A 12,468-nucleotide genomic window follows, 5' to 3' on the forward strand; every position below is an offset into this window, starting at 1 on the left:
ACCAGTATCAGTTATTTTACCAAACCAAGTTTTCTCAAGTTAATATCCTCCCAGCAAAACAAACTGTCAAAAGTGTACTTGATAAGAGAACTCATGTACACACATTCTCTCTCTCTCTCACACACACACACACACACACTCACATACTTCCTATCTGACTTTAATTCCACACTATCATTAGGCCTTAGTCATCATTTCCTTAGTTCCAGGGTTATGGTCGTCTATAGTCAAAAAGAAAGCATCACTTCCTTTTTAGAGTCAGCATGCTCTTGCCTTCTGTTGATTATCCCCAAGGATTCAATGGTCTGAAATAGTCATCAGATGATTTAGTTGTTGTAGGGAATGTGTAAGGTAATTACTCAGTTCATTCAGAGTAAATACCTAAGTCCTTACACTGGTCCCAAAGTCTTCCATGATCTACCCCTGCTTCCTTACCACTCTGACCTCATGGTCTAATTTTATAAGGCTTTGTGCAAGATCTGATTGCTCTGACCAGGGATCAAACCTGTGCCCCCTGCAGTGGAAGCACAGAGTTCTAACCACTGGACCACCAGGGAAGTCCCCATATCCCTTTTGCTATATATCTTTCCTTAGATAAGCATCTATAATCAATTCTACAGTACTTACATTGAAATTCATACGAGTTCATAATTAGGTAATGATAGAGAAGAAACAAGACAACTAAAGCTTAGATTTCAGGGCAGGCCCAGCACTGGACACGTGTAGGCGCACAGTGGGAGTTTGCAGCTGACAAAATAGCAGCGGTGACTGTTGCTGGGCTGACTCAGATGGGAGCATTTCTCCATCTTCTATCCTGGTGGAGTTATTCATAACAGGTCACCTGGTAGATAAGAGGCTTCAAAATTAGACGTTCCCAGATGTTTTTCAACCAGAGACTAATTCGGAGGCTAATTCTACTTTCAGAAGCTTTCCTGGAGACTTGCCTCTTTAAACAGTTCACTGAACATTGACATTGCTGTCCATGGCTTTGGCTGGAGCAAAAAGAACTAATCTTATGCTCTGTAAGTTGTCTCATCTTACCAGTACTCAATATAATGTGGAATCATCTCTTAGAACAAAATGGTTGTTTTTCGGCAAATATTAATAGCAGCTGTATCTGCATCTCTTCTGAGGTTAAGGCTTTAGAGCAGCATAAAGCCATCATGATTATGAAAGATCATCTGGTGAGCCAGCAAAAAAGTATACATTGAGTATAGAAATGCTTCTTGAGTCCATGACACAGCCTGTTTGGGGCCAGGGTCAGAGGAGTGATGTATCCAGTGAAATAGGGGTGACTGTATTCCCACCATGAAATAACTGCTGTGTCCTGATTGCATGATGTTTGTTCAAAGTGGCCTTATCCATCAAGAGTTGCCAAGTTTCTGGATGAGATGAAAATTCCCGGGGGTCACTAAGGACATCTGTATCTTTTCTGCCCACCAGGGCTCATTGGTTTAAAATGGGGGTGGGGGGTGGGAATCTAACTCAGTAATAAAAACAGCCAACCAGCCGCTTTGAACCACATGATCCAGAGAGGATTAGGCCCCTAGCTTCAGTTCTACCATGTGACCTTGGACTAGTAATGTGACCTCTCTAACCTTCAATTTCTTACTTGTAAGTGTGAGTGAGGAGCTTTCCTGGTGGCTCACTGGTAAAGAATGCACCAGCTAATGCAGGAGATTCAGGTTTGATCCCTGGTCAGGAAGATCCTCTAGAGAAGGGAAATGCAACCCACTCCAGTGTTCTTGCCTGGAGAAGCCCATGGACAGATGAGCCTAGTGGGCTATAGTCCATGGGGTCACGAAAGATTCAGACACAACCTAGCGACTAAACAACCAAATGTGAGTGATGTGTTTCATGGGTATTCCACAAACTCTTGAAAATAAAATGAAGTGAAAGATGTAAAACTTCTTAATTGACTATAAAGCCCTGCACCAGTAATAAGGGTTCTTTTTAATGTTTTCTAATCATACAGTGTTCTTGCCTGGAGAATCCCAGGGATGGGGGAGCCTGGTGGGCTTCCGTCTATGGGGTCACACAGAGTCGGACAGCAGCTGACTTAGCAGCAGCAGCAATCATACAGTTAATATTTATTATTTAAAAATCCAAAGATCAAAAGTGCATGAGGTTTAAAAGAATCCTCTGACCCATTATTAGTCCTCAGAACTAATTTTGACAATTTGGTGCTTATCTTTTAAAAAAAATTATTTATTTTTGGCTGTGCTGGGTCTTTGTTGCTGCGTTGACTTTTCTCTCATTGCAGTGAGCAGGGACTATTCTCTAATTGTGGTGTGTGGGCTTCTTATTGTGGTGGCTTTTCCTGTTGTGGAGCTTGGGCTCTACGGTGTGCGGGCTTTAGTAGTAATGGCTCCCAGGCTCTAGAGCACAGGCTCAATAGTTGTAGTACACAGGATTAGTTGTTCTGCAGCACATGGAATCTTCTTGGATCGGGGATCAAACCCGTGTCTCCTGCATTAGCAGTTAGAGTCTCTACCACCAAGCCACCAAGGAAGCCCTGTGCTTATCTTTGTATACTGTATGAACGTGTGCATGAGTGTGCATATTCTTTTTTAACAAAAAAGAAATCATTTCCTACTACTAAGTAGAATACTATGCAGTAATTTTTCAGGAGGTAAATTGCTATGTATATATGCACATGGAACAATGATATTTTATGTGAAAAAGCTGCAGAATCACATTTATAGTAAGAGATAATGCTCATGTACATACAAAATGCACAACTTTTTCTGGGAAGAACATATGGCAAAGGAATGAGGTAATTTTACTTTTTCTTTCACACAGTTCTCTATTATTATCATTTTTATCTTAAGTGTATATAGTTTCACAATAATATTAAAGACCATGCAAGAGAAAGTGAAGCATAAGTCAATAAAATGGAGATCATATGATACAATTGAATATAGTATTATACATAAGTATAAATGATAGGCCAGAAAAAATATTGAAGAGAATATACTAAAGAAATTTTAAAATGAAGCAAAAATGAAAGTAGACACGTGATTTTCAACATTATTCAGTAGGAAATAGAAAAAAAAAATGTATTGTGCAGTTTCTGCTGCCAACATTCTTGCAATATATAACTCACAACAACAGAATATCCCGTTCTGCTGACCAGTACTAAATAACGGCCCCTATGCTACAAGAGGCAAATAGAAGCAGAAGCAAGGCTCTGCCAACAGAGAAAGAAAGGCTAAATATGAGCCATGCTCAATTACTTTTGCTTTATAAATGCCAGTATTTTAAAGACCCAAACAATGTATTGTCTGCACAAAAGTGAATTTGAAATTAACATCAGATACCTTAAAGAAAGGTATGATGTTCAATTGTTACTTTGCTGTTTTTCCCTACTAAACTGTTTTATTTGAAAGCAGCATTATAGCATATAGGCTAGGGATAAAAATATTCTGATTTAGTTCCAGGGTCTCCTGATGAAAGTGAAAGAGGAGAGTGAAAAAGTTGGCTTAAAGCTCAACATTCAGAAAACTAAGATCATGGCATCTGGTCCCATCACTTCATGGCAAATAGATGGGGAAACAGTGGAAACAGTGGCTGACTTTATTTTCTGGGGCTCTAAAATCACTGCAGATGGTGATTGCAGCCATGAAATTAAAAGACACTTACTCCTTGGAAGGAAAGTTATGACCAACCTAGACAGAACATTAAAAAGCAGAGACATTGCTTTGTCAACAAAGGTCCGTCTAGTCAAGGCTATGGTTTTTCCAGTGGTCATGTATGGATGTGAGAGTTGGACTATAAAGAAAGCTGATCGCCGAAGAATTGATGCTTTTGAACTGTGGTGTTGAAGACTCTTGAGAGTCCCTTGGACTGCAAGGAGATGCAACCAGTCCATCCTAAAGGAGATCAGTCCTGGGTGTTCATTGGAAGGACTGATGTTGAAGCTGAAACTCCAACACTTTGGCCAGTTGATGCAAAGAGCTGACTCATTTGAAAAGACCCTGATGCTGGGAAAGACTGAGGGCAAGAGGAGAAGGGGACGACAGAGGATGAAATGGTTGGATGGCATCACCGACTTAATGGACATGAGTTTGGGTAAACTCCGGGAGTTGGTGATGGACAGGGAGGGCTGGCATGCTGTGGTTCATGGGGTTGCAAAGCGTCGGATAAGACTGAGCGACTTATCTGAACTGAACTGTCACACTAAGTGAACGATTTAACGTTGCTTCCTTTTTAAATAAAATAATAAAAAGATAAAGTTCTAAATTTCTATTTTATTTAATATTCTATGTTTCCATAACTTGGAAGAACAAACAAAGGAGTCATAAAAATACCCACATTTATTTTTTTAAAAGGAATCAATAATTCAGAAGAGCTTTCTTTCCCCATTCATTAACAAGGTCATAAGTCTGTAGTGCAGTTCATATCAGATGAATCTACAAAGCCAAGAACAGGAACCATGGCATCTTCTTCAGAAGATGTGTTACTTTGATTCTTCTGTTTTTTGTTCACATATTTGTGCAAAGGGCTGTAGTACGGCTCCTTTGGATTGAAAGTATATAGTGATGAAATCTGCTCCCAGTCTTTAATGCTTGGAGTGTTGTATTCCTGTGGATGTGAGCACTCAAAGAAACATTTGACATTTTCTTTTGCCAGTTGCATTGCATGTTCTGTGGCTTGACTTTTAAGACTCTGCTGCTCCTGTTGCAAATAGATTTTCCAAAATTTCAGCTGCAGGTAACTAACTGGAGACAGGCATCGAGTGATTGATGTAAAAATCAGGAGGAGGAGGATAACAACTGCTATCAGGACCCAGCCTAACACCTTAAGTAAACACAACAAAACAGCGATTTAGTCACTTAAAAATTTTTTTTAAATCAACAGGTAAAATTTGAACTACTCAGAGTTAAGATGATGAACAAGCAACAGTTAGGTCTTATTCCCTTAAGAGAAAGAAGTGGCAGTAACCCCTCCCCCTACCCCTCAGTAGAACTGCTTGCTTGACAAGACAGTCATTTTCCAAGTCATGTCAAGGATCCATGGAGGAACTTATATGTGGAATCCCTGGAACTCAAAATGTGGAATTTCAGAAAATCCAGTGAAACAAGTATTCATTTCCAAAAACTTCTGAGCTTTACACACCCAGAAGCAGTGTGGGGTGATGACTTTAAAATCAGACAGACCTGGACTCAGTGTACCCACTGTAAAGATAAAAGAGAATAATAAGAGAGAAAAAGGACCCAGCAAGGTGTCGGGTGTGGGGCACAGAGCAGATGCCTGACACAACAGAGTGCCCCAGTGCCTTCCTCCTTTCATTAGTTATACTCAATTTTTTTTATAAAAAACCTATAATGGGCTTCCCAGGGGGTTCAGATGGTTAAGTGTCTACCCACAATGCAGGAGACATGGGTTCAATCCCTGGGGTCGGGAAGATCTTCCTTCGGAGAAGTAAATGGCTACCCATTCCAGTACTCTTGCCTGGAAAATTCCACGGACGGAGGAGCCTGGTAGGCTACAGTCCACTGGGTCTCAGAGTCGGACACGACTGAGCTACTTCACTTTCATTTTCATAAGGGAAGAAACTCTGAAGACACACACATATGTAAGACTGAAACTAACACAATATTGTAAGTCAACCTTACTCCAATTAAAGGGGAAAAAAAGAAAGAAATAGCACCGAGATGAAAGAAAGAGAGGGAAAGAGAGGGGAAGAGACGGAAAGAGGGAGAGAGAAAGAAAGAAAAAAAAAAAAGATGATGTGCTTTGGTAAGTCATTTCAGTCGTGTCTGACTCTTTGCGACTTTATGGACTGTAACCCTCCAGGTTCCTCTGTTCATGGGATTCTCCGGGTAAGAATATAAGAGAGGGTTGCTATTTCCTTCTCCAGGGATGGAACCCTCATCTCTTAGGTCTCCTGCATTGGCATTTTACCACTAGCGCCACCTGGGAAGCCCTGGGAAGAGAGATGATGGATTTGCCTATCGGCTCATGTGAAGCCAACAGCCATTCTAGTTAGCTTGCCTTCGGTGTCAGGAGCCAGGGCACGCATTTCTACCTCCCCGTCCGCCCCTCAGGAGCCAGTCCCTCTCCGACCCCCGCACCGCATCCTGCGCGGGCGCCCGACCTGCGAGTGGGCCGTGAGCTCCTTCTGCAGCTCCTTCTGCAGCTGCTTCACGTCGGGCTCCTGGGCCTGCTGGCAGGGCACCAGCGGCAGCTGGGCGGCGCAGCGCGGGTCGCGGCCCAGGCACAGGGACCGCGCCAGGACCTCGCTGCCGCTGGCGGCGCACTCGTAGAACGCGCCCCCGAGCAGCGCCACGGCCACCCAGGTGAGCGGCGCCACGGCGGCGGTGGCGCTGATCTGCGCGCACACCAGGGCCCCGCGCAGCCCCGCGCCGCCGCCCCGCGCGCAGCAGCCGGTCAGCAGGCGCCAGGTGCGGGCGCTCAGCACGTAGCCCAGGAGGAAGAGCGCCAGCGCCGGCACCAGCAGGAAGACCAGGCCGTAGGGCAGGTTCCAGGCGGCGCTGCACGGGCACTGGAACACCGCGGTGGAGAAGATGCGCTCCCCGCCCGCCGTCATCAGGGTCACCAGGCTGTAGCCCAGAGCGTTGCGGTGTTTGAGGTGCAGGTTCAACACCTCCCGAAACTTCTCCATGGGTCTCCTAACCCAGGGTGCCGTGGACAAGGCCCGGCTGCTTCTGCCTCTTCGCTGCCCAGCGCCTCAATGATTTGGGGGATCTGGGGTTTTCCCGTGCCCCGCTAAGTAGCACCTTCCAAAAAAGGGAAGAGGGTTTCTCAGGGTTTCCTGAGCTTTCATTTTCTTATTTCAACCCAACTAATTGTTGCAGATCCGAGCACACACGCCGCGGACCTCCCCAGTGCCCACCCCTTTCCAGAAGCAGGCACATTGGTGACCTTTATCCCTCAACTGAGGAACTCTGACTGAGGGAAGATAGGACCTGTTCCGCTGTAGCTTTTGTTTCCTCCAGACTGACAAGGAACCAGGGACTTTCCTTTCCCTTAACGATCCCTTCATGATCGGGGACTCTGCAGTCCCCCATGGAAAGAACACTTTTTACTTGAGTAAACTGGGGGAAACACCAGCTTTTCCTCCATTGTAGCCACCCTGGCTCCTAAACCAACTCCCAATCAGACCCAGCAATTACCAGCAACAACAACAAACCCCTGCAAACCTCGATCATTTACAGGAAACATTATTCAAGGATAAATTTCCAGTTTCTCTTACATAAACTGAATTGCAACAAAGCCCCGCTCAAATTCCAGTATATCCATGATATTCTGTCCCCTTCCTGTCCCCCTTCTGAACAGAACTGCCACTTTTCTCTCCTCTACCTGATCTCCTACAGGACATTAGCCTGAATATACTGTATTGACTTCTGCCTCTTTTTCTCCCCAGCAGGTATGTCCTAACACTGACAGTAGATAGAAGTGTATCAAATCCTTCCTCAGGGGCCAGCAAATTGATCAGCAGAGGAGAGGGGTACTGGCTGTTCAAAAAACACTAGTTGAACCAAAAACACTTCAAACGGCAACTGCCTCTATCTAACGTGTTGTTTCCTCCACTTTCAGTTTTCTCAGAGCAGCATTCCTCTGACAAGCTAAAATCATTTCTGTGAAACTGAGCCTTACTCTATGTGGCTCTAGAGTGAGGTGAGGTGTATTTGAAAGAACATAGGTTTTGAAGTTAGGTGCATTTTGTGTGTGTGTGTGTGTGTGTGTGTGTGTGTGTGTTTAATACGTTATCTTCTCTAAGATTCACCATACTCATTTGTAAAAACAGAATATAGTGCTGACAGTGTGAGATTGTTGAGACAAGTGAGTAGCATCCATAAAGTTCTTTGATACACAGGGTATGCCTATTAATGGATGTTCAGTGTGAGAGATTACCTTTCGCGTAGCAACTTTAGGAAGAGACAACAAATAGCTGTGTAGTATTTAAGAATCCAAATGAATGCTCCATTTTAGATCAAGGATTGTATTCAATGACTACCTTCAGAAAATCGGTGTACCCTCAGTTGTCCATTTCACCTCAAGGAGGGTGCATGGATGTAGAGTCTGGGGGGGGGCAGGTCAGAGTGAACTGGTTGCTGCTCAAGCCCATCCACTAGGTTTGCCTTATTTTTTCTGGGAAGAATAAGTAGCCTACAGAGCCGAGTGAATTGTTGCAGAGGAGGCAGGAAACACCCTATTCTTAGTCCAACTTGCCTTTTTAGCTATCTCCCACCACCAGTGCCTGGCACAAAACCACCATTCCCCAGCAGTGTGATGAAAAATTATTCTTTCTGTGTGAGTGTTAAGAAGCTGTCCTCAGATCAAGGTCCTCTGTGTCATGCCGGGCAGATGGGGCCTCTTCTCTGAGGTTAGATCAGGTACGGCCAGGTTCCGTGTAAACTTGCATCTAAGTTGCATGTTTGCAGCAAATCACTTCTGCTATGACTATCATCTCTGTAATCCCACATCTGCAAAAAAGCTTCCTTCCCTTATCCTTTGGGTTACTCAACACTCCTCTTACTGGTGGAGTCTTCACAGCCACCACACTCCTCTGAGATGTTGCCTCCCCTTCCACAATTTTCACATGCCGTCATGAACAACTACCACTCTGTCAACACTTTTGTGTAGATGGCTTTATCCATATCCCTCTTAATAGTAACTCAACTAAGACATACCCTCCCATTCTCTTGAATGAGGAGATATATTTATTCCCTCACATTTCTCAAAACAAGAGGGAGGGCAGGCATTCTCCCATTACTACATCCAAACCTGGGTTTTTCTACCATGTCTAATATTGTTATTAGAAGTCTTATTCTCCATCAAGACTCAAACTATTTAGCATGACCTCTTCCATCACCTCAGTCCTGCTGTCTGTTTTCATTCCCTTCATTTACTGAGACTTTTGCATCTGGAGACAGCCTTCATCTTCTTACCAGTTCCTGTCAAAGATTTGGTTTCAAATATCTTTAGTTACAGAAACTTTTATCTTGTCAGTCCCCTATTTCGAGTAATTCATTAACCATTGTATTAATTAGTTCATTTGCTGATGCAATCACTCATTTAAATATTTAATAAGCACCCAGTATATGCTAGTACCTGTAAAAGTAGCTGGCATTATTGTACACAAGGAACAAGATGAACAGATACCCTGCTTTCGCTGAGCTTGTGTTCTAGTGGAGAGGATGTGGATAATTAGGGGGGAAGTCCTCAAGTGATGCAGGCAATTAAAATGGAATCATGTGCTACAGAGTGTCCTGAGAAAGCCTCTACGGGGAGACGACATTTAAGCAGAAATGGGAATGCCAAAGGCTCTGTGTGTAAAGGAGCTTTGTATTCTGTGGTTAGAAAGACAGTCAGAGTGACGAGGGCACGGAGGGTGAGGAGGAAGGCAGCACATCACAAAGGCAGAGCTGCAGGTGGAAGGTCATTTAGGGGCTTTGTAGACCAGAGTATGCAGTTTCAATCCTGCCCTGAAACTTACAGACTGACCTGCATTCTCACCTATTATCCTGTCAGCTTGTGTCTCCAGACACCACCTCCTGGGGTTGCCACCACTGTGCTCCCTCAATCACAGATCTCCCAGGTAAGATGATCATTCTGTACTTATTACAAGTTTCCATAACTGTTAGCTCAGTTGGTAAAGAATCTGCCTGCCATGTAGGAGACCTGGGCTTGATTCCTAGGTCAGGAAGATCTGCTGGAGAAAGGATAGGCTACCCACTCCAGTATTCTTGGGCTTCCCTTATGGCTCAGCTGGTAAAGAATCCGCCTACAATGTGGGAGACCTGGGTTCGATCCCTGGGTTGGGAAGATCCCCTGGAGAAGGGAAAGGCTACCTACTCCAGTATTCTGGCCTGGAGGATACCATAGACTGTATAGTCCATGGGGTTGCAAACAGTCAGACACGACTGAGCAGCTTGCACTTTCATAACTATTAGAGTCCAGGTACTGCCTGCCAGCCTGAATTTCCTCCCAGCTCCTGCATTTGAGTCTAGTACCCAGACATGCACCCCACCACCTCTGCAACAGTGGGTAGTTCTAGTTCAGGCTCTATTGAAGATTGTCCAGCCCTTTATACCCAGCTCTATTCTGAGAGGACATTGCTTAGAAGTTCAGCCCTTAGTGCAAGTAAATAGTAATTCAAGAAGATGCAAGAATTTTCTCTAAGACTGCACTGAATAATACCGGAAAGACCTGTGTTGTTGTGTGTATACTCAGTTGTGTCCAACTCTTTGTAACCCTGTAGACTGTAGCCTGACAGGCTCCTCTGTCCATGGGATTTCTCAGGCAAGAATGTTGGAGTGGGTTGCCATTTCCTCCTCCAGGGGTCTTCCCAATTCAGGGATCAAACCCACATCTCCTGAGTCTCCTTCATTGGCAGGTGGATTCTTTACCACTGAGACACTTGGGAAGCCATGAAAGACCTTTATAGTTTTGAAAATCTATAATTTAGCACCAATTTACTTAACTTTTAAGAAAATGAGTGAGAGATTCTCATGTTAAACACAATGAAAAACCAGTGGTTATGAGTTTGTTCTGTTTTGTTAACTGTAGTATTCTGTTTCTCAACACTATCATTGCCAGTGTCAGAAATGGATTTCAGAGACAACAAAATATTTCTCAGAAAAGAAAGCAAGAGAAACTCTTGAAAGAAAATGCACATTCACACTGTGCATCTGAAAGTTCTTTGCAGTCATCTTCAAGTGAGCTGGATCTCAAACATTATTCTCTGTAGCATTCATGAGAACTTAAACTAATTGTATGGTCCTGCTTGGAATACAACTGCTGCTGCTGCTGCTGCTGCTGCTATGTCACTTAATACAACTGCTAGATTCCAGCAAAGTGTCAGTCCTGGCCACAAGACCCACAAGAGTAAGATCAAATTAAGGTCTGCAATGTGCAAGATACCACTTTAGATGCCAAAATGATAAGTAGGGGCTTCCCTGGTGGCTCAGTGGTAAAGAATCCGCCTGCCAATGCAGGAGGCATGGGTTCGATCCCTGTTCCAGGAAGATCCCACTTGCCACGGAGCAACCTAGCCCTGGCACCACAGCTGCTGAGCCTGCACACCCTGGAGCCTGGGCACCACAGCTGCTGAGCCTGCACACCCTGGCGCCTGTGCTCAGCAACAAGAGAAACCACTGCAGTGAGAACCGCAACTGGAGAAAACCCCACCCAGTGAAAAAGACCCAACACAGCCAAAAATACATACATAAATGAAATTACTTTTGAAAACCAAAATAACAAGTAAATTTAGAAAGTCTGACATTCTTAGAGTATACATTTCTGCATGTGGAATATATTTTTTATGTTAAGAAATGTATTTGAAAATTTGGGGTGTGTTATTATATGATTTTTGAATGTCTAATAAAGCTCTTCCTCTGGAAGTTATGAAGCAGGAAGAAGGAAAGATCAGACCTCTTCCTTAGTACAGGACTGTCATTTGTTAAGTAGCAATCCCATGACATTTCAAATCCCTTTTAATGGATAGTTTCCTCTTTTCTTAACATGAATTTCCTAAACCTATCACAAAATTTTAAGTATTCTGTGATCCCCCCAATTTTTTTTCTTATGGTAAATGATTATTTTAATTCTGAGGACCTAGATGTAGCCAGACTTTATTGTCACCATCATCATCATCATCTGATTCCATAAGAAGCTATTAAAGTCCTGGTTTTCCTTCTAAGGTTCTTAAGACCTTCAACTATGAGGAATCGTGGTAAACATATATTCAACTGTGTTTTCCCATAGACTCAGCTATTTTAGAGGTGATTTTAACCTGGGATACAATTCACTGCCAATGGTCATTTGTACTTTGTTTTACCACAGACTCAGTTCCTCTGAACTCAAATTTGGCTTGCTAGTTTATGAAATATGACCAAAGGTTTGGATTTTCAAAGATAATAATAATGAGTAACCAATAAGATTAAAGGATTAGGATAAAGAAATTGAAAGTAACTTAATAGGGGGAAATTTGTGCTTCTTCAAAGTATAAATGTCACTATTGCAAAATCTCAAAAATTTAACAACTTGTTGGAGAACTTAAACTGTTGTGAAATATCTTCCCTAAAAGGATAAACCATGTGAAATATGCTGCATATTTAAAACATTCACAATCAAGGTGAGGGTCAGTTGTAGAGGACTATTTATATAAATTATGGGCATCTATATAATAGAATACAGAGCAGATTCATATGATTGAGATAGATCTTTATGTGCTGATACGGTTGAAAAGACAGAGTAGAGATGGTAATTGAAAACGGCAAGCAAAAACACTGCTTGTCATACAATCAATCCGTTTGTGTAAAAATAAAGAAAAAATTAAAGATATATACAGTATCTCATTTCTGAACATGCATATGTTATTTCGACAATTAAAAAATACTAATATAACATGTCTTAATGTAACGAGAAGGGCTAAGGAACAACTCTGGGAAGAGGCTTTTTCACTCTTTCTCTCTTTGCACACAAGGCTTGTATTAA

General features: G+C 43.0%; 1 protein-coding gene and 1 long non-coding RNA gene across 2 annotated transcripts; one reads left to right on the top strand and one right to left on the bottom strand.

Annotated features, from left to right (window-relative positions):
* Window positions 1–4,230: 4,230 nt before the first annotated feature.
* CALHM6 (calcium homeostasis modulator family member 6) lies at window positions 4,231–6,775 on the bottom strand. Its single transcript, XM_055433298.2, has 2 exons — window positions 6,101–6,775; window positions 4,231–4,800 (listed from the first exon to the last, which is right to left on the bottom strand). Exons 1-2 carry the CDS (start codon window positions 6,626–6,628, stop codon window positions 4,378–4,380), a joined length of 951 nt encoding a protein of 316 aa, XP_055289273.2. The 5' UTR covers window positions 6,629–6,775; the 3' UTR covers window positions 4,231–4,377.
* LOC148776299 (uncharacterized) lies at window positions 4,814–12,246 on the top strand. The gene is made up of 3 exons (XR_016038489.1): window positions 4,814–5,742; window positions 9,502–9,568; window positions 10,570–12,246. It is a non-coding gene; the product is annotated as an uncharacterized LOC148776299 (long non-coding RNA).
* Window positions 12,247–12,468: the final 222 nt, after the last annotated feature.

This window comes from Moschus berezovskii, chromosome 10 (genome assembly GCF_049115385.1).
Source record: "Moschus berezovskii isolate FMDL1 chromosome 10, NW_MosBer_1.0, whole genome shotgun sequence".
Classification (NCBI taxonomy): domain Eukaryota; kingdom Metazoa; phylum Chordata; class Mammalia; order Artiodactyla; family Moschidae; genus Moschus; species Moschus berezovskii.

Bases quoted from the DNA above. Each gene is read 5' to 3' on its own strand.
- CALHM6 (XM_055433298.2), bottom strand. From the start codon at position 6,628: ATGGAGAAGTTTCGGGAGGTGTTGAACCTGCACCTCAAACACCGCAAC. The intron at 4,801-6,100 runs GTCGGGCGCCCG...TGTTTACTTAAG, and splicing joins AGCTCACGGCCCACTCGCAG to GTGTTAGGCTGGGTCCTGAT.